At 52.1% G+C, this 21,836-nt stretch overlaps 4 protein-coding genes across 4 annotated transcripts; 2 read left to right on the forward strand and 2 right to left on the reverse strand.

Moving 5' to 3' along the window:
- Positions 1-3,904: 3,904 nt before the first annotated feature.
- B0T26DRAFT_795982 (uncharacterized protein) lies at positions 3,905-5,054 on the forward strand (the record flags this gene model as incomplete). The annotated part of the gene is made up of 4 exons (XM_060446914.1): positions 3,905-4,519; positions 4,687-4,699; positions 4,798-4,875; positions 4,917-5,054. Exons 1-4 carry the CDS (start codon positions 4,101-4,103, stop codon positions 5,052-5,054), a joined length of 648 nt encoding a protein of 215 aa, XP_060289652.1. The 5' UTR covers positions 3,905-4,100.
- Positions 5,055-13,511: 8,457 nt separating this feature from the next.
- B0T26DRAFT_735501 (uncharacterized protein) lies at positions 13,512-14,535 on the forward strand. Its single transcript, XM_060443244.1, has one exon. The coding sequence runs from the start codon at positions 13,565-13,567 to the stop codon at positions 14,210-14,212; it is 648 nt and encodes a 215-aa protein (XP_060289653.1). The 5' UTR covers positions 13,512-13,564; the 3' UTR covers positions 14,213-14,535.
- B0T26DRAFT_538108 (uncharacterized protein) lies at positions 14,251-14,869 on the reverse strand. Its single transcript, XM_060435554.1, has one exon. It carries the CDS (start codon positions 14,756-14,758, stop codon positions 14,288-14,290), a length of 471 nt encoding a protein of 156 aa, XP_060289654.1. The 5' UTR covers positions 14,759-14,869; the 3' UTR covers positions 14,251-14,287.
- Positions 14,870-20,167: 5,298 nt separating this feature from the next.
- Positions 20,168-21,045, reverse strand: B0T26DRAFT_659503 (Alpha/Beta hydrolase protein; the record flags this gene model as incomplete). The annotated part of the gene is made up of 2 exons (XM_060438955.1): positions 20,168-20,612; positions 20,669-21,045. 2 exons carry the CDS (start codon positions 21,043-21,045, stop codon positions 20,168-20,170), a joined length of 822 nt encoding a protein of 273 aa, XP_060289655.1.
- Positions 21,046-21,836: the final 791 nt, after the last annotated feature.

Raw genomic sequence — 21,836 nt, forward strand, 5'->3', positions numbered from 1 at the left:
AATCCTGAACCGTCAAGTGATGCCTCGAACGCGTAGGGGCTGTCTAGGTCGTCCAGCTTAGGTGTGAGGCCTTCAAACTCATCGCCGTTTGTGAGCAATTCGAGCAACTCAAGCCCAAAGTAATCGACCGAATCTTCTCCGTCGGCCATTGTCATTGATCTCTCGGAACAGTGGAGACAGTCTCTTGTCCCGGGCTGTTCGTGGAGGGCGAAAGGCGTAGTATGTATGGTGTAAATTTGCTGTGGGATTGGGCTTTTGTTTGAAGCTGTTGTTGATGCAGTTGATGATTTGATCATAGGGGGACCTTTTTCCGACACTATCCAGGTCGGACAATCTGCTAAAACAAAGAGTGTTAGACTGGGGCGACGGATGCTCACTTGGTTGGCAACATACCCCATCACGTGTGTGTTTCTAGCGAATATTCCAACACCATCTTCCCGTTGCTCCATTCCCTCGACCAATACCCAAAGGCACCGTCTGCTACACCGGTACCAAAGGCGGATTACTGAGATTCTCCGCCTTTCCATCCGTGCGGGCAGGGCCATGTACACAAGTTAAGACTCTTATTGCTGGCGACAGCAATATTCATTGACCATAGTACATGGCTCTGAAGCCGCCGGAGCCGAGCAACAGTAGTGCCCCAGATAATTGCGAAGTCGAGATGAAAGGGGGGGCTGGCAAGGGCGAATAGCAAAGTGTCAGTGACGAGTGCCCGGAACGCGAACCGAGATTAACTCACACAATGTTTCAGCGTCCCAGGCTGGCAAGGAAGGCCCAAAGCTCGGCGCACGCGCACAGGCTAGGTATTCTTGGACGCACGAGTGGGAGGGGGCTCGTTGTTCGGCGGCGGAAATGGATGGCATCTCCAGATGCTTTTCGCAACGAGCCCCCTCCCACTCGTGCGGTCTTCGAATCCTGTGCGCAACGCCGGAATCTACCACCCGAGAACAACGATGCCCGGAAGCATTGCTGGCATATGTGCACGCGGAGCTAGTGCATACATGTGTCGTATCCAGCAGCAATGCTTCCGGGCACCCCTATCCTCCCACCGCGAGAAAAGAGTGTAGAGTTGGAGAGAAGTTGTGTGAAGAAGATGGAGAAAAAAGGAAACCCAGGTTTGATGTGGTGAGAGAGGGTTGGGTTTTAAAGTTTTTGGTAAATTTGGTGACCCCTCACTAGGATACGAGAATGCGACTCGGCCAGATATAGTTTGATTCGTCGACATGCAAGTACCGCGTGAGTACACTCCGCTGCGACCCTTGATTGGAGTTCTGGGAGGCTCACAAAAACTCGTTCGTTTTCCGCCGGCTTCCATTTCTTGCTGGGCGCTGCCAAAGAGATCCTGTCATTGGACCTTCTCCAGTAGCCACGCGTGGTATTCGACAAACATGCATCGGCGATCTCAACCAGTCACAGCCCAGAGGACTACAGAACAAGCCAATCACGATGGCTACATCTATCAAGGCGCAACGCGCCCAGGTTGGAGACTTCCCTCTGCAATTCAGTTCCTACTAAAGTTCGGAGAAAGTGGCACATCTAATTGGCCAAGATTTGAAGCACAGAACAGGCAATGACTTCCGTTGCGCGGAAATCCCCTAAACTGACATTCTGTTGCTCCCTGACATCGAAGTAACTGGGTGATATGATCAGGGTTCAAAGGGCAAGGGCGACCAGCAAACACCATTTGGGTGTTATCTAGTCAATTTAGGGGACTTCCTCAAATAAGTAGTCGCAATTCCAAGTATCGCTGAAGGATATGGATATCACATATGTCCATGTATCAAGCATGTAGACCTAGCAACGGGTCGTGGGCTCACATAAACAAGATAAAGAGTTTTGCACAATGAAACTGCCAACCATGACGAAATCAAAAGCCGATTCGGGGGGAAAGAGACTGCGAGTCTTGTCTATGAAAGGTGTCTAACCGAAACCGCAGGGTGAAAAGCAGACGCGATGCTAGATAAATCAAAAGGAGTGAAGTGAGATCCAAAACAAGTGATATAGCCCCATTACTCCTCCATATCGCGATCCAATGCCTTTTGCGAACCCCCCCCCCCCCCCCATGCATGATCCGTCAGAACTCCATCCCGTAACACCAGTCCCTCGCACCGAGTTGAAATGCAAAACAATGACTGGAAAGGCAGCAAGCCAATCAGCTCACCGCGTGCGCCGTTAGGCCAGCCGATGACGTGTTTTCTTTCCCCCTTCGCGATTTCCTGGATGAAACAATGCCTTGACTCCATTTATCCCTTCCAGACGAGACCTCAACAAAGGAAAACCAGGGCTCAAATGAAAGAAAACGAAGTTTGTAAAAAGTAAAATGGCCAGGAGAAGGAAATCGACACAAGGAACACAGAATCTATCTGGCTTCAGCAGCGAGCGCGGCCGCACAGCAGCATTGCTTGGCTGAGCGATTGATTATCAAGAACTGCCCGAATCACCCTTCTAGAGACACGAGAAGGAATGGTCAGTAACAGGTCCACATACAAACACGTTGAGGGTTTCTTACAGGGTAAGACGGGTAGCTGCTGCTACCGGACTTGTCGCCCGAGTCGCCCGACGAGGACGAGCTCTGGCCGCCAAAGACGACGCTGGGCTTGACGATGCCAATGGGCGACGAGTACTTGAGGAGCGAGTCCCAGTCGATAGACGTGTCCGGGGGCGGGCTGGGCTTGCTGTCCGACATCTTGGAAGGCGACCGGGGTTTTTGCTGGTCGGTGTCGTTGTTGTTCGTGCTGGTTGTGGCGGCGGACGTTGGCGCGCTAGAGGTGGCGGCAAAGCAGCTGTTCAAGTAGAGCGAGAAGAGGTAATCGGCGTGGGTTTGCTGCTGCTGGTTGTCCTTGCTGGGCGGATTGGCTGGGTTGTTTGGAGTGTTTGGATTGGTGCCGGCCTGTTGAGAGTCTTGTTGCTTGTCTGGCATTTTGTCTTTGGATTCGAGGTTTGCGGGCATGTCTTATATATCGTGGTGTGAATATTGCGAATCGGCCGAGACTGGTGCGGACCGTGTAGGGAGACCAAGGACCGTGGAGGTGTTGGCGGGAAAGGGGGACCTTCTCGGCAGCTGCCGGGCGTGGGATGCTCGGATGAGGATTCACGGACAAGTTCTGATGATTGTTGTTGCCTGTAAGGGGCATTGCTGGTAGACGATGGGGAGGACGAGATGAGGTGGAAGAACTCCAAGATCAGGCCCAAGTCCCAGAACCCCGGAGCAAGCCATGGGGCTGGCCTGATTGGCTAGGGCCAATGGGTCCAAGGATCGATTGCTCCCTCGAGCCTAGGCGGACTTCCATGCTGCAAGGGCCATACTGAGCACGCCACAACCCGACGTGGTATGGCCGCAGCCTGGGGGTGGGTGCATTGTAACCGCTTTGGGAAGCCAAAGCTCCGAAGTGCGAACTGTCTAAGTCCGAGGCCTCCCCTGATTGGCTCTAGCTGGGATATGTGGAGAGGCGGGCCACGATACCGTAGAAACCAAGTTGCGGACCTGAAAATGGAAAGAAGAGAAAATGGAAACGGGTGGGAAATGCTGCAACTCAAAATTGTGTGGGGTGCCTCGCCACAGCCAGTCCAGCCCGGGTCCCTCGCTGGTCCGCGTCGATTGACGACGCCTAACTGTGCCGTGAGCCGCAAGAGCTTGGGTCAGCTCCCTTCGGCAACCTCCGGTCGCCGCTCCACACTGCGGCCGAAATGCCATCCATCACAATGCTGAGTTGGCGGAGTTCAAGATTTGGGTCTTTTTAGTGAGAAATGGCAGCAAGCACCAGGTTTTCCCCTCTCGTGTGCGCTGCAATGCACCGACGATCAGCCCGACGTCATGGCAAAGACAATGATCGGAGGGTGGTGTTGGCGCGCTTGGAGACTGGAGGGCTGCGGCTAGTCAACCGTTAGTCTCGAACCTCGAAACGGAAGGTAACATGGGTCAAAAACAATGCGACGAATAATAAATAGCTCGCTACTAGCAGCTAAAACAATCCTAAACATCCTTTCAAAAACAATGACTCCCGTGCTTTGTGCTATATGCCCGGGCCGGGCCGGCTGTTGCAGTGCCCGCGGCTGCGTAAATCTCAAGTGCCGCTGTGACACTATCGCGTGCATGCAGCATGGAATGCGGCTGCAGTCGTCAGAGGAAAGGGGGAGAGGGATTTCATCCAATGTTTGACATTGCTGCCAAGAAGAACATTGTTGCCAAGCAGAACATTGTTGCCAAGAAGAACATTGTTGCCAGGAAGAACATTGTTGCCAGGAAGAAGCCTGCGAGGATCGAGGCAGCCTTCTTTTGTTTCAGACTGCCTCTGGGCCGCTGGAACCAAGAGAGTTTAATTCGAAAAACGGCAAATCATGGCGCTGTTCGACATTTTAGCTCGTGGCCGGTGCAAATCCGTGCCAGGCAACCCGATGCGGCGGAAATAACGGAACAGGTTGCCAGCTGCCGACGTGACAGCTCGGCGCCTAATCCGGGCGCAATTGATTGCTGGGTGTGGAGAGCCGCGGGTCCGGGCCTCTGCAATCGCGTGCAAAAGTGTGACAGCCCACGCGCGGCGGCGCGGCACCGCCGTGGGTGGTCACGGTGACGAACCCGAGGGTCTGGATACCGTGCAGCGAATCAGGCGCGCCAACGACGACGCATGGAGCTGGCAGGCAAAAGGGCCGCACCTGAATAGAGTTGGGGCTTGAATTGGCGAATAGAAAGCCACACAGCGTACGTCGGACTCGGCCAGTTTGACGCCCATGGACGATCCGAGATCTTAACGTTAAAGCCTGTTGGCGGGGCATGGCTGTGCTGCGGCTCCAATCCAGGTTGCCGACTCCACAACTCAAATCGACACGCTCTCATTGGGTGGAGAGCGGTGGCTGTGCTGGACAAAAACGTGGCAGGTGCGACCCTGCAATTACTAGTTAAATTAAACTGGCAGCAGCTGCAAAATCAAACGGCAACGCCGGCCGGCCGGTCGACCGAGCTAATTCTTGAGGAAGGCGTGAACGGTCGGTGGGATCAACCACCATTTACGCTTATTCCGTCCGTCACTCTGCGGCTTGGCACTGAGCGAAGCTGAAGAGAGCTCGAAGAGTCAACCTTGAGCTAATGTAGGTGTGTCGTCCGAGGATCTCGGAACGACCCCGAAGCCGAGGTTTGACATGTCTCAGGAGTCAGGCCTGGTCTTGGGGTGACACACCACGCATCGCCGAAACCTGCTGCTGCCTGCCCCGAATCTGAGCCGAAAGCCAATCGCGGCGTCAGATGCAGATCTTGCCGTGGTGATGGATTCTCGGCAACGGCCCACCCCACCTGCACCTCCACCACCAACCACCACCACCGCTACACGCCATATTATACAAGCATCCAACTCCCCTAGGGCTGCAGATTCAACTTCGACTTTCTTTTGGTGCCTGCATTTCTGACCCGTCTCAAATAGGTAACATGTTCCAATGACGCACCTTGGCGCGTGCTGCTTAGTGCAATGCTCGCTCACACTACCCTCAGTCTCACCGCCACCGCCCTTGACATAATTAATGCTTGCTTCACCGGCATCCCTCTAGGTATCACCCCGCCGGTTCGGTTGTGTTATGCAAGGGGCGGCGAAACAACACCCGAGAGCTCCATCTCGGGCCTCTGACTCTTTGCTTCGTTTCTTCCTTCCATCTCTCCCGCTCTGCACTTGCCACATTCGTCAGCCCAACCAGATCCTACTCGACGTCTCGAGTGGCCCCCATCCGCCCACGAATCTGCAAATGCAAATAATCAGTCTCGCATCATGTGTCTCAGTTTTGACCACTGCCTGAGCACGTCGTGCTTCCTGCGGCCCGCGGCTGCAGGCACACCGAGCGGAGCCGAGAAGAGAAAGGAACAGGCGCAAGAAAACTGTCAGCTCGGATCCCAAAGGTTCCTCGCGCACTCGCGTAAGCCTCCTTGGCGTGCCTTGGCCGCACCGCCGCATTCAGCTGACAACTTTACTCCTCTTTGGCGTGTGCAAACTTCAGGCAGAGGTCAACTTGCGTTGGAGTTACCCCAGGGTCACCGGCGGCACAGATATCAAACAGAACACATAAAGTCGGAAAGAAACGAGAACAGCCCCAACACTCACTGCTGAGTTTGCGATGTCTCCATCTACTTATTACCCAGGCAGACGAGAAAGCCACTGACGGGTGGCTACAGCACCTCGGCATTGATTTCGTTTGGGCATTGGATTTGGCACCACGTCTCTTCTGATTAACTCACGTGTCAGTGGATTTCAAGCCTCGTGCAGCGCGTAGGTATTATCCCCATACATATGCATACTAAGTACTTGCTACGTAGGGAGGCATCTTATGAAACCATTAAGCGCATGGTGGCGGGGAATATTGTACGCCAACGCGATGTCCTCAGGACCTCTTCACTGCCTCTAGGTTTCGGGCTCCAATCGACAACTTCCGAGATTCTCAGGCAACTAAATAGCTAGACAGATAAACTGTGAATTTTTGCACTTTCTTTGTTGGGCAACTGACAACACTGAGCTGGATGCGGCTGAGCTCTCGACACCCTTTAGGCTTTACCTCCCAAGTTCCGACCGTTATCTTGAGTGTTTCGTGTTTTTTTTTGTATTGCATTCTCTCTTCACTCTCACAGCTCCCACCTGACCCCGTGGCTCGCCATGTCAGCAGACAAAACAGGCACCTATTACCTGGAAGTCTTTGAAGCTATCGATATATGGCTACACCAATCGAAACATTGAGTCTCCCCAGGTGTGGTGACCAGTTCGATGACTCTTGATTCGCGGTAGAATCGACCGCCGGCGAAGGGCAGTTGTGGTTCATCCAGTATGGTAAATCGCGACTCTGGCCCGTTGCTCTACCTTTGATGTCGTGGGTTTGGTCTTCGCTTTGTTAGTTAATCAAGACACGACCGGTACGCCTGGCGTTGTTGCTGTTCTCTCAGTCCTCTTTCTTTAACTTATTGCTTCTGGCTCTTCTGTCTTCCATCTTGTGTTGGTTAATAGTTAGATACCTGACAGATTGTCAACCGTTACTGACTCGCGTCCCTATTTTTGACATCTTTCTCCTCTTTCAAACGCAACCAGGGGATATTGAAACTACGTGATTGACTACCTGGGTAATTAGTTGGCGATAAACAGTTCTTTATGTCATCGTTTTTTGAGATACTTTATGCTCAATCGGTCCCTGCCATAGTTTATCACTTGGCAGTTAACGGAATACATAACAAAAAAAGGAAATACAGGATATGAAGAGCCCTGCTTCGCCTAGTTCAGTGCGATTCTCTTCAAGTTGTCGCGGTGTTGCAAAGAAGCACAAACATCTTTCGTCCGAAGAACCACAACTGCCATGAACAAGCTTACGACTCATTATCATTGAACTAATCATATCGTCGTTTATAAACGCCTCAAGAGGGGCTGTCAAGGCATGTCGCCTGGCACCCTTTAATTATGCACGTTCTTTCTCGATATCCTGCATATTCATTGTCTAACCAGACCTTTTGACGTTCATCTTTCACGCCTAACAGACTGTGAAACCCTGGGTTGAGTTCCACCTACAACTTCGGCTGAGGTTCTGGCCTGTTGAAGGTCCCGAACGCAGAGCGCTTGCCTTTGTAATTATACCAATCTCAATTTCAAGTGTCGTAATAGTGTCTTATTCGGCTGTACTGAGGTCTCAAGCATAAACAGGTCTGTCAAGCGGTGCCTATTGTACTGCATTTGCGCGAGTTCTTTTTGTTTCTGTTTTTAAACCCCAAAACAACATTTTTTAATAAAAACCAATGTTTCTCAAAGCTATCAAAGAACAGAAACATTTCTCGACTAGCTCTTTTGCCACGGGATTGCCACTTATTGACGCGGTTATAAGACACCACACAACGACAGCAACGACAAAGTAACCGGAAGGCTCGGCTGCGGCTTACCTTACAGAGTAATTGTACAGGGATATATGTACAGTTACTCGTCAACAAGGAGTCAAACATTTGGTCTAGGGATCTCGTCTCATGGCCAAATAACTTGATCTTTTTTTTTTTTTTTTTTTTTTAAAAAAAAAAAAAAAAAAAAAAACCATGGCTGGAAGAACAAAAAAAGATTGATACCGGTGCTCCGATCAAAAGGAGGCAGGCTAATTATCTTATACAAGGCGGGCCGACCAAGATAAAAAGAAAACATCATGCTGGATTATATTGGGGAAGGGCGTAAACAGACTCCTTATTGCCCTAGGCCTCTGAGCTCCTGAACCCTTGGTCGGTGTATTATCGTTGTCTTTGCGCGGGAACCACTCCTTTTTGGACGTTGAGCGGCCGAGATAAGGTGATTGGCGTAATTTGTGAAGGGGATGCAGAAGGCGACATGTCCTTCTGTGACAGGGCTCCGTCTTATCCACGGAGGATGTGATTTGTTAGGTTACTTCAGCTGTTGTTCACTGACGTCATGCATCGGAAGCGCCGTTCTCATCGAAAATTTCCCAACGAATGATGTATCTCACTTTTTACACCGGTGGAATATTCTAAACGTCCAATACCTCAAATACGGCTGGAATGGAACAGGCACCTCGCTACAAAATACTCACATCAGCGGGGCGAAACCTCTTTGCCTTCCTACTGCATGAGGCCGCGTGTGAGCTTCTATGTGGGTAGTGATGAAACCTCTCTGCCTTTTTAGTGCATGAGGCCCAGCGCTGGCTTCTATGTGACCACGTGCGCATTTCCATGGGCTCGGACGGTGGGCAGCATTGTATCTCGTCGACGTTGGTTCAATGTAAAGTAAGCAGGGCCGGCTGAGGTGGGGTTCTTGGCGGACAGGGTAATGCGATAAACATGGGGTGACTCTCGGGATTGGTAAGTATGAGAGCCTCGGGCACGACGGAATGACTAAACAGGCTGCATATGTCATTTACCTTAGGTTTTCACGGGGTTGGTTGTTTTTCGATCTGCCGCCTTTTGGAGGTTTCTAGACGAGATTGAGCCGTCTCTCAAGCGAATGGTTCAATAGCAATTGCTTTCGTGGTTGAGGCCGTGGGGTTCGCTGGAAAGGAGGAGATGCGGTGAAAAGCATAATCAATTTTAGTTATGAGCAATTCTTTGTTGCTCATTGGTTACAATTCTACCTTTTCAGCTCGGGTACGCAAAACGGCCGATTTTCGTAACCTCGTTCGGGCAGGTGTTAGCGAGAAGGGCCGGTAACTAGGCTTGGGAAGGAAGGCGAGTCCCGGGCCGGCCGTTGTTCCTGTCGGTTGAGCTAAATGTTTGACAGGGTAATGGACGCAGAGTCATCAGCCTTACCGTCCCTTACGAGCGGGACATCCGTCCCGCACAATGCCGCGGCATTGATAGAGCCTCAAGTGCGGGGAGGTCTGTGGCTGGTTCGAGGCTTGACTTTTTGGCAGACGGACAGCCCGGGCCTTGATTGGTCAGGTCGTACCGACAAGCCTCTCCAACCTTCAAGGAGGGGTGCAGGATAGCCTCGGCACGCGATGGAACATTCGTAGAAAAGAAAACGAGAAAGATATGCTTGCCAAGCCTGGGCCGGTCACAAAACCCACTTGAGGCATCCCGGCCACATCTTGGCGTTGGGTTTGAGCTGGACAGGGTCGAGATCAGGCGGTGTGGCGCTCGACGAGACGGGAAGACAGCCAAAGAGAGTGGAGTTTATCGGCACTTGCTGTCCGAAGGATTGAGGCTGGGGAAGGGACTTGGCAACGTTGTGCATCGCGGCCCTCGCGGGGCCAATGGGTCCAATGGATTGCTTCCGATTCCGCTTGTGCACTGACGTCTGACAGTCAAAAAGTGTTTGGGCCTTGCTGGGCTGTCTCCATGCGATGCTGCGTTGACGCGGTCAGCACTTGGCAGCCGTTGGCTCTACTTTTTAATTGGCCGAAAGCGGTGCCAAAGCTCTCAACCCTTTTCTCCAGGTCGGAGCTGAAGGCAGTCCCGATGGACCGGCAGTTCAGTGCCTGTCCCTTCCCACCTGTGGACTCGGGAGCACTACTTGAGATTTCCACTCAAGTTGCCGCGGTTGGCTGTCCTGTAGGGATCTAATCCTCCGTCGGATGTGTCTGCGTAGGCAGCAGGGTTTTGAGTTTTCAGCCCATGAGTTTGATGGCGGGGGTTTGTGATCCTACTGAGTATTTGGCTTGTCGTCGGAGTCTTGTGGTGACAAACTTCTGCCAGATCGGGAAATTTGCCCGGAAATGTCAGCAATTGGGATGCTTGGCACCCTTGGTAATGGAGGTTAAATACAGAGTACCCGTACATCCACATCAGATGAAGAAAGGGATTTTCAGCCTCGTAAGTTCAAGAAGGATCTTGAAACTGCTGCCTAAAACCGGGGCCGCAAACTTTTGCGCCGGCCCAAACTGCCACTTTCCAGCTCGTTTGCCAGTCCAGTAGACGTGGGCAGCAAAGGAGATATACTCCGTAGTATCCCAAATTTGGCCAAATAGAACAAGGCAGGAACTTTTGCACAACAGTCCAGGCCCAGCCACAGCCGCGAGTGCTAAGCAAGACGATTCGATTTGCATCGGCTGAATGTAGTTAACCACCCTCCCATAATGGGCTTGGCTTTACTCAGCGCCTGGCATCATCAGGATAAAACGGCACATATGGTGCAGCGCAAAAAGGAATTCGGAACCCAATTAGATCTGCATCGGAAGTAGCTTGAATTTGGAATTGTTATGTTTGTGTTTGTGTCTTTTTGCGTTTGGGCAATGTGACTAGAATGGGGACTGCGACATACCTGGAGGGGTGAATGTCAAAGCTGGAGGGACTCTGGCCGCGTCGTTCCAAGGTAGAGTTCTCTTCTTAACCCCCTACCTTTCTAATTGGATCAAAGCCAGCAAGCAAAGGAGAGTCGTAGATGCTGTTCTCTCGGTGCAGTCGAGGCTCAGTTTCGTCTTCCTTGTCATGTGGAAACGCATCTCGTTGGAAAGCCGCTACGGATGAGGTACCTTACAGTACTGCACGGGCATCCAAGGCCGGTGCCCTTGGAACCAGGGCAACCCCTGTGTCTCCCCATAGTGGGGTCGAAACCCCCAACATGGATGCGGCCGCATGTCCGCATTTCGCCTGCCAAGCATTAACAGTCCACGAGATCTCGCCACGGCAGCCACCGCGACCTAAGGCACACCGCTGGAAGATCGATTTAACCTTGGGCCGGGATGGGAGTCCTGTCCACACCGGGCTGCACTACTGTCCGTTTCCCGTGACGCTCTCGATCTGCCAATCGGACGTCAGATAAATAATAGAAGGCTAAAAGCGAAAGAAGTATAGGTCATGTTAGTTTGCTAGGGACTCTGCAATGATACAAGGCCGGCAGAAAACCTCGCCTCATATCACACACGTCGCTAACTGTCCGTCGGCAATATTTTGCTGCGACGCATGTAGCGATACCTACCTTACCCAGGCGGCGAATGGCCGACATGAAGTACGATGATGACTGCTGGGCGTCCCCGGAATACAAGCGTTTTTCCTGCGGTCCAATGGGGGCTAGTTGAGCTCCCCTCCCGCTCATCGGTGCCTTTCGTATCCTGAGATCCAAAAGAGTAACCCGTACATCGGACAGATGGCGATAAGAATGAGAACAAGTACCAAGGTTACGTAATGTCAGATGTTCCTCTCAACCGCACCTTCCCCTGCAGAAGGTTCCCGCCCGCACGCACTTACGCAGTAATATGGGACAAAAGAACGTGGGCAAATTAAATCTCGCTTTCTGGACTAGCCCGCCCCGAGACTGACCAGCTCTGGAAGCTACCACCCCTCAGGGTTTACGACACGCCTTAATTGCATTCACGAATATTGGGCAAATGCCCAGAGTTCGAGCATTCCACTCGAGCTCTCGGCACAGCTAGACCGGTCGACATTCGAAACCTGGGCGCTGGCCCTAGGCTCAATCTCGATTCTCGGATATTTTGGCGCCAGTCTACGCTCTGCGCCAGTCTATGCTCTTGAATTGACCATCCAGATTGGGAAGTCCCGCCCAGCAAGCACCAGACACCCAGGCTGCAGCCACTGATCCCAGGGCCTCGCCGCCACGCCCACCTGCATCCATCGTCTCACCGTCCCAGCCCCGAATTCAAGGTGCAGACGGCCAATGCGGTCTTGGCACAGCAACTCGGCCTCTCAAAATGCATGTGTTTGCCCCTCCCCGCCGCGAGCAGCGCCCGTCAGCGACGTCCTGTCAACCGTCGTCATCATCGCCGAATGCTAGTCGGACCTGCCTGTCAACTGTCGCCTCTCGTGGCTGTCGACTAAACACGCAAACGCCTAAACTGCTAGACTACTAAATCCCATTGCCGGCATCCTCGATAAATCGGACGGAAATGCCTCCCATATCATCTCAGACGAGGTCGGACAGGTTCTTCGTCGGAGGCCCATCCCAACTTCTGTTCGTCGGTTTCCCTCTTCCTCTTGCCAACCACAGGCTCATACAATATTCAGGATGGCGAAGCCAGGCCCGCAATCCCTCGTCTTCACCCTCGATCATCGACCGCGAGCCACGCGCGCAAGCGTCCCCAAGGTGCGGTCTGGGTGCATTACGTGTGAGTATCAGCCATCCAACCCATGTTAGGTCATATGTATAACATGGCATCCTTCTGATTCCGTTTACTCAGGCAAGTAAGTGTCGAGAAACCCCTGCCCCGGCCTAGTGTCTTGGCTTCAAGCTCGAGTCTTGTGCATTCGGGGCTGACCACATCAACCATGGAACGAAACAGGAGACGCCATGTCAAGTGCGACGAAGCGAAGCCATCCTGTCAGCGATGTCTCAAATGGCAAGGTGTCTGTGAAGGGTATAACTTCCTGGATTCCAGAGCGCCGACAAGATCGAGCTCGCCACTGTCTACCTCAGCAGAAGCCACGGGCTCGCCATCGTCGTCACAATCGCCTTCAGACTCTCCTGCATTCTCGACTGAGGTCCCCTACGAGTCCGAAGCCAACGTAGGGACGGTAGAGTGGGAGAGTTTATATTTCGACAACTGGTCACTTCTTTCTCCCAATCTTGGCGGTGGGTGGTTCCACGTCGACCTGTTCAGCAGGACGATACCACAGCTCAGCCAAAGCGAGCCGGCGATCCGGTACGCCGCCATAGCCATTGGGGCACTTGCGGCTGCTGTGGCTCCTAATACGTTGCCGACGCCGATGGCAGCACTTCAAGGGGACGCCTCACACTACAAGCTCGCCCTGACCTACTACGGGCGAGCTCTGCGCCTTGTCCGCGATCACCAAGACCAGAACTCGGAGTCGACTCTTCGGATCGCTGTCATTGCCTGCGTGTTATTCGCATGCTTTGAAACACTGCACAACAGCTGTGAATCAGCTATCAACCACATAAACCATGGGCTGATGATCATTGAACAATTCATTCGTGGGCAAAACACAACCGCCGGGGATATCAACAACTCAGGACACCCCAGTGGCGCCCTTCTAGGCTATGTCGAGCGCCGTAAGGGGTCGGACGATCTCTTCATTCTCGAGGATGAAATCCTGCAGGTCTTTCAACGTCTCGACTACCTGTCCTGGTCAACGGGCTTGTTCTCGGGGTGGCGTCAGACGTCTCGAATCTCCATCCAAGCCGCGGCGAGCCCCAGTTACCGAGGTATGCCCGACAGATTTTCCAATCTTGACGAGGCCCGAAGGTGGTGGGATGCCGTTCAACATTGGACGCTACAGTTCCCACGGGCAGTGGTGGCGCCCATTGCCACATCGCTAAGCACTTCCTCGCCTGCGACAGACGGCGACACGGTTGTGTTCCTCGGTTCCCGCGTCATACCTGGGTTGGAGGACATGCAGCGGGCCCATCTGGGCACCTTGGAGCAATGGAGCGCCGCGTTCTGGCTGGTTTTCTCGGCCGCCGAAGCGAACAAAGCCGCAGATCCGTTGCCATACCACCAGGCAGTGTCCATCCTGCTCCAATACATACTGTCACTGGTGTGCGTTCGATCGGTGTGTTTTGGTGACTCCGCTGCGTTGCAGGAGATGACGGCTGCCTTTCGGGATATTGTGCGGCTTGCGGAGATCATGGTCTCGAATCAGCCGAAGGGCCCGGGCAGCGCCAAGGTCTTCACCATGGACAACGGGCCGACCTTGGCACTGTTTGTGGCGGCTACCAAGTGTACCGACTTGGGCGTGCGGGCGGATGCCGTGGCGCTGCTGAACAGGTTCCCTAGAAGAGACGCCTTTTGGGACACGATGGCTGTTATGAATCTTGCAACATCAACCGTCAATCCCGCTTGCGACCAGAACTGATGTCATGTGGTACCGGTGTCTGGAGTGTTCTAGTTGCGATTGCCCATCAAGTTGGAAAGCCAATCGCACTGCCAGCTAGTAAGCCCAAATTTGGGAAGTAGCACACGGCAAGGCACGGCGTGATGTCCTCTCAAGGGAGATGATGGGCGGGCGAGAGGAGGGATGCTCCATTCGCCTTTCCTCGGGCGCAGGGGGGTATTCCTTTGGAACGGGGCCTGGCTGAGGTCCAGGACCGAGCAGCGTCACGCCAATGACCGCTATCGTCCTTCCGAGGCCGCGCATCATCCCCAGTCGCACTCGGTGGCCGCTCATCTGCCACCAATGCAGCCGCAGGGCCCGTCTCCTATGCAGTATGGCCCGTCCCCGATGCAAAATCTCATCCATGACATCCGCGCGGCGCATCTCCTCTACTCGTCGCTGGTCTTCGGCTCGGCGTGCGTCTTCCATGCGCCCATCATCAAACCGGCGAGATTCGGACGAGTTGCGGCGATATGGTGGTTCGATGCGAGGGGGGGTTGATGGGCGGCGATGTCGCACGTCATCCATGCGAGCGCGGCTCTCCTCAGTCGATGGCTTCTTTACTTCTCTCTCGTCGTCCCATTCCGCTGGAGGGGAAAGTGAATGGGCATCGCCTGGATACAGGCTTCGTAGATAGAACACGTCCGTTTCGCCACCCTGTTTGTTTTTCTTCTTTGCCTCTTCTTTTATCGCCCTGTTCCCCCATGGCGACCCTTTGATCTCACTTTTCTTTCTCGGATTGCCAAGCACATGATACAGCGTTATGGGCTTTACCGCAGGCGGCAACTAGGATGTAGTTATTATATTGTTAATATTGTTGTTTATGTTTCACCCCCAAACTATGCTTCCGTTATGTTCAAGTCGCAGGAAGACACCATGATACCGAACAAAATATGCCGTGGTTCAGAGCACCCAGGTCTACTTTAGAAAACTCCGAGGTATAACATAATAAAGACATTTTGGGCATCTCTATCCCTACACAACCTATACATAATAGCAACCAAGGATCCAAAGTCGCGGATGGTTTGGCGTGTGGCTCAATATCCTGGACCCGCCGAGATTCGTCCGTGTGCCTTTGAGTTTGCCACTTGCGGAGTGATCAGGTAGTTGTTTTGGTAAGTGACATGGTACCATTTCGGATTTGGATCAAGAGGGGCGAGTGTTTGGGACGTATCCAGGAAAAGGAAGGAGTTGAGCAAGCAAAATGTCCTAGGTCTTGTGTACATGACAAATAGCCCCCTCAAAAGCTAGTTTGTTATAAGAGGCGCGTTTGGCGGGTTGATGACATGTTTGTTAGCAGCGCAAGCCAAGGTACGGTTCTACAATTCCTCTGTGGCTAGGCCCACATATATAGTCCTTACCTCGGGTCTCGGCCTTCGGCCTTCTAGCAGGATCTTCCAGATCTACAGTCTAGCCCTTATATATAGGATCTTTCCTGCCCTCTGCATCATCTAGTTCTACAGAGACAATAGACATTACTCTCCTGCTCACACCTTCCTTCTCTTGTGCATCCTGCGCCTTGATTATTGCTAATGAGATGTTACTCAAAGAGGGCCTCATATAAATTTGGGGCAGAGCAACCGCGTCTCTCAAGTTGAGCGTGCAGGAATAGCTAACACCTGCGGCAACGCCGTCGCGTGGAACCCCGTAAATCAGAACATGTTCAGTTTATGTGGCGACGACGGAAAAGTCATACAATGAGCTCCTTCTAGAGGTCGAGGCTATTGCAACACTGCGTGCTCATTGGGAGAAAGAGAGAAGAGTTGGCATCCCTGTCGACCTGAGTGTGTGTCTGAGTGTGTCTGGCACACGAAGGTCAACTTCTTTGGGATTTGAAGATGATGATTTTGACCATTTGTCACCTTTTCTACCACAACCAAGCCATTTGAGGCCGTTACGGCCTTCAAATACATTTAAAATGGAGCTTGTATATAGATGTAGCTATTTTACGTATTATGATACTATTATTAATTTGTACTTATTGAAGGCTTTGTGGCCAACTGTTCAGCAGTTGCCTAGTTGATTTGTGCGCCTTCCAGTCCTTGATAGGGCAGTCAACCTGCAAGTCTCCCGCACGCGCGCCTGCCGATATCTTAGGCTCGGTGATTGCTATTCTTATGAGTGGGATAGTTGGCTTTTCGATGATGGGTTTGGCATTTTTCTTGTCCCGTTTGGAGGAGCGCCCGTCTACGGGGATGTCCTTGACTCTTGGAAACCGAGAGGAAAGAGGGTTAGCGCCTAGACTAGACTGGCGATTCGTTTGTTAGCCCATTGTGGAAGCAGGGTACGGATAGCTCGATGCTTTGGTCTAATTATAATGCATGAATCTCGGAATCTAACAACCCGATGACGTGAGATGACCTTGCTTTCGAGACTGTAATCACCAAAACCAAAACGCCTTTGAAACTAACCTCTCCAACTGGGGTGAAACTGGCCAAACTTAACACTGAGGCACTAACAACTGCAGTCCGATTGCATAGCCCTAACTAGATCACAAATTGTCGATCTCGGCGTGTCTAAAACACTTCCCTCGTTGTGATACTCAGGGATCAATTTAAGCCGGTAGCTAATGAAATCGTGAATTACCATCCCGCCACCCATTTACTTACCATGCAGTTCGGGCGCTCGGGTCAATAACCTTGAACCCGTCAAAATCGTCAAAAGCCCCGAAAACGCGTTTTCCGTGGTGTTTTCCGTTTTGAAAACTCCGTCGTACTCAGTCAGGCTCAACAAGGTAACTGCGGGCCTAGATTTGTACGAAATTTGGCGAAATGTTATAGTATACGGTTAGGGCAGTTTGTGGGATTATGATTTGTTGATATGGTGATGTATTTCCGTGATGTCGAGTCTTTTCGTCAGAGCGTCTTGTAGCCCTGACAAGTATCAACCTAGCCAGTTATATACCTCTATAGTCATCCCCCACAACATTTTCTAACCAAGTCCGGATTAGTCGCAGAGCCTGAGCGGAGGTGAGCTCGGGGGAGCGATCTTTGGCCCGGCTATAGTTACCATAATCTAAAATACGATGTGAGTTGCGGACCCAATTTTGGGACAACAGTCCACCAACTACCGTTTTCCTTCGCCTCTACAAGTAACCACCGTTAACAGACCCACTGAAACTGCCTTCGGCTCTTAGAGCGTAACTCTAATATATCTGAATTGAATTTTAGCTCCCTAGTAAACAGCCTCGTGCAGATATAACGTTCACCAACACAAACTAACTGTGTTGTAGAAAGGGAGTATTAGAAATAGTAGTATATGGGGGTGGAAACTGAAAGCATAACGGTACGCAAAGGAAGACGGGCAGGGACAGCGCAGCAAGTTGACCGTTAGTCACCCCAACGTTGTTATTTCGCTCCTCAGTAATGGAAGTACCACAGGAAGCGTCTGCCTAACCTCGGGCAGTGATTCGCCCACATTAAGCTAACCATGTCCATAAAGTCCTCGGTGAGAGTCCCCTCTACAAGGCACACTCCCCTCAGTCAGCTACCTTCCGTCCCTGAATTCGTCAAATCCGCCTTGCCCGTTCCTTTAGGATCAGCAGTTACTTCCTATACATACAGAGATGTATTAAGCCTATGATGTAGTTAGGAGATTACTTGGCCTGCTGCTAGGGCTGCGTAGCCTACGCTGCTGAGGCAGCAACACCTGCAGCCCGGTAGGCAGCCGCAAGTCCAGGTAATACCAGTCACTATATCAAGGCTCTCGACATTGCTAGCAACTTCACTGCTCATAGGTAAGGCAGACTAGAAGAGAAGCACTCCGGAGGTGAAAACATAAGCGGATCCACGTTGAGATTAAGAACTCTGGTCTATATCTTCTTAGAAATCTGTCCGCTTGTGAGTCTGCGTAACTTTGATTACGGCTACGTTACCACTACCAGAGACCTTCACCAGTTAGCTCGAAGCTTCCGCGGCCACGAAGCGGTTGATAATATCACACCTGTCGGCTATACCAAGGATTCACTAATTAGTAACAGGCTTCACCATGAAGGTGAGCAATGTGGACACTGTAGGTCCCGGAGTCACCCGGCGGGCACGGAAGCATGCGGAACTTAATGTAACTGGCTGTCATAACGCGTGGCTGGATGTCGCACGGGAGGTTGGGAGCGGATATCCTACGCGCCGTGTTATTTTAGCTAACCTAGTGACGGGGATTCCTTGACAGCGAATCCACGGTAATTGGAGGACAACTGGCCTATATCCTCTAAAGTCCAACCCCACTGTACACAGTCAGGTATTACACCCCGCATCTCGTTTCCGCTTTGGCCAGTAAGTCGTTAATATATCAGACTAGCGTTGAGACTCAGAGGACTGCGACGCTCAGGCAGCAGGCAGGCCCTCGTTGGTTTTAATCCTCTCAGCCCCTTGTGTAGCCCACCACTCTTTCACTGTCAGAAAGCCTATTGAGTTTAACTACTCTACGCGCCACTCGAGGCGGTGTGTGGAGGTTTGTAATACAATCGCATTCAAAAACAAGGTCCAAGAGCTGTCAATCCATAACCGTTCAATCTAACATATCTGCATCTGTCTTACCGTCATCTGTTGACCGTAGTAATACCATCCTCCCTATGTCAAAAATAAAGCATAACGGAGCCAAGCTCTGTGATACACTATCTACTAAACTAGAATTCTAGCTGCTCCGTTTCCCTTTCGCTTCTATAACGATAGGTTAAGTACAATGATACATTGCTAGTAGCTCAGTTTCGGTGAGAACTAGACGTCAAGTTTTCTGCCAGCAGAAAAAGATACGTACCACAACGGCAGAATAACTCCTCTTTTGTTAGGCTAGGTACGTACCCTTTCTACCGGCAGAAAACCCACGTAATTGTTAGTAGATCCCAATTCCCGCCCTTTGCGCCCAGTTCTGGTCTTTTTGCCGCTATGGGTACGTATCCTTTCTACCGGCGGAAAATTTACATCCAGGTCTCATCGCGATCCAGTTCTCGTCCCCTAGGCCCAGTTTCGGTCCACTAGTCCCATAGCTGTTTCATGACAGTTGCATGGCTCCCAACCTCCTGATCTCCTCAGTATCCTTTACTACCCTAAGCGTACTGAACTGGGGAGTGCGTACTTCTACAATCCTAGCGCCCCAGTCTCAAATCAGCACAAATAACGGAACCACAACTTCAATAACGTTTAAAGCAAAGCCAACTTTTACTGGCGGATATTCTGAAAGAAACACGGAGGAGTCAATCAGGGGTATCGTACAAAAGCTCGCGCAAACCAATATTATAGCAGATGGCTCCGCAACCAGGAGCGCCATAACGAGGGCTGCCGATAGCATTCATCTCTTGGAAAGCGACTGGCACGATCAAGATCAAGATGCTACGGTGCTGGCAGATATCAGGAGGGGATTCTGGCATCGTATTACCAGGAAAGTTATTTACAATATCATGAGTATAGATAATAGACTATTCGCCGTCCTCGTCCCGATCCGGCGGCTCAGAGCTCAACCGCCCGAGCAGCCGCAGCATCTTCTGCACCAGCTGCGTCGCATCGCAGTTCTGCTTGAAGGCGGTCCAGGCCACAAGCTCGGGCGCCAGGATGCCCATCAGTACCCAGCCGGCCTTCCTTCACATGTGCGGCCTCCTCGAGTGGCTGTCTTCCGGGAGGTTCAGGTGCACGGCCATCCACACGCAGAGCGCCAGCGTAATGAGGCATTCCGAGAGCAGCTGGTACGTGCCGCGGCCGGTTGGGCCCGACCTCCAAGCCGTGCCATGGGTCGCGACGCCGAAATCAACCATTTCGAGGTTATAAAGTTCGTCATGGGAAAGAGGAAGGTCGGAGAAAGGTCACAATCAGGCTCGGATACAGAGCCCGAGCTGAAGTATTGTGTGGTAGGGGCCTAGTGTTCTTGGCTCCCGCTTCGCCTCATCCTGTGTACTAAATATAGGATGCCAAGGCTACCTATGTCATCCCGGTGCGGTTATACATACTAAATTCTCCTATCGTCCTCCCCCAGCTTTTGTGTGCTCATAATCCGTCGCAAGAAGCTTACAAAGTCATCGACGCCTCGAGGCTCATTGATCCAGTGCCCGCCGTCGTCATACTCGTGCCATTCAATGCTTCGAAAGCTAAGTTTCCCTGCTAGAGTGTCCCGTATGCCCATGCTGTTTTGAACAGATATAACAGAGTCGTCTCGGCTGTGCTCTAGAAGAATGGGTATCGATCTGAGCTCTGGTACTAGGGCTAATACCACGAGCTCTTTTCCGTTCTTGACGCCATCGACGTAGAGCCGCTGGATGCTGGTAAACTGTTCTACGGGATCTGAATGTTGATGGATTATCGATGCAGCTTCATTCGCAAGCGGCAGCCAACTGCAGAGCCCACAGAGGCCGGCAAAACCCCCTCGGCCATCGGCGAAGAGTGCAGCAAGTGATCTAACCCGGGTTGGACGTTAGGATTCAATGGGGAACTAAGAGATACGAGAACGTACGTTGCAAACCCCTGGCTTATCCCACCGAGAAATATCTTGCCCCTCGGAACGAGCAGTTCCTCGTCCTTGATTATGTCGATGATGAGATCAACGCTCGAACGCAGCCCCGGGACTTGCAACTCGCTACGTTCTTGTACGTCCTCTAGTGACCACATGTCGAACCATTGTGGCATATCGGCATCGAATCGTTCCGAGCGGATAGTCCTTGCTTGCGGAAACACCCATCTGATTGTCGGGAAGAGTGCGGTCAACGTGCGATCCCCCGCAGGCGTGGCGTCCGTGGCCTCGCACTCGAAGAATTCCGAGGCGAATTCGCACGCTTGACTGTCACGGCCATGAAGAAGAATAATTGTGTGCGTGTGAACGCACCCCGCCATGGGGCCGATAACGTGTGGGGGTACAGACATTGTGTGGTATGGGTGAGAATGCACTGTAGTGAGGTGCGATGGTGATTTGCCAAGAAGTTCACTCATGTCTGGGAAGGAGCGGCTTTATATACAAACCTTAAAGTGGTACATGAACTTCAAGCCCTGTGGATGGCGCCTTACACCTTTCGGCTCGCTGGGGAAATACGCGGCTTCCCTAGTGATGCTAGCGTCCCACAAATCCGAAATGGTGACGGCTGTGATTGCGAGCTCCTTGGCCATTTCTCGAAGCTCTCTCCAGAGCATCACATCGCAGCATTACATCGCAGCATCGTACCAAAAAGCATTCTGATACGAACTTTTTTTTTGAGCATCTCGGTAGTCCAGCATGTCGTACTTCAGATTCACTGTCAGGAATGTACCGAAGCTGACATTACACCGTCAATACAAGCGATAGAATGCAGCTCAATTTCCCTGGCGCCAGCCCGCCTACCCCGACCGATACCGGCCGTCCCGCGCCAGCAGCGCCGCCCCCACCGCCAGTGTCTACCCAGACACGTACTGGCCCGACGATATGGGAACCACTCTTGGGGTGATTTTTTACCGTCCCACCGACCGACGCGATCCGAGGCACTGGGCCATCCATATCACCTCACCCACGCATCGCAGTACCATTCGTATGCGACCCCTCAAATATTAGCTGGGATGCAGGTACTGACTGGGTATTTCTGGCCAACGACAGATCAAATCTTTGACGACCATGGCGGCCGGGGCTACTATGTAGCCGAACAACGATGGAGTGT

This window comes from Lasiosphaeria miniovina (assembly GCF_030549165.1).
Source record: "Lasiosphaeria miniovina strain SMH2392-1A chromosome Unknown B0T26scaffold_9, whole genome shotgun sequence".
Taxonomy (NCBI): domain Eukaryota; kingdom Fungi; phylum Ascomycota; class Sordariomycetes; order Sordariales; family Lasiosphaeriaceae; genus Lasiosphaeria; species Lasiosphaeria miniovina.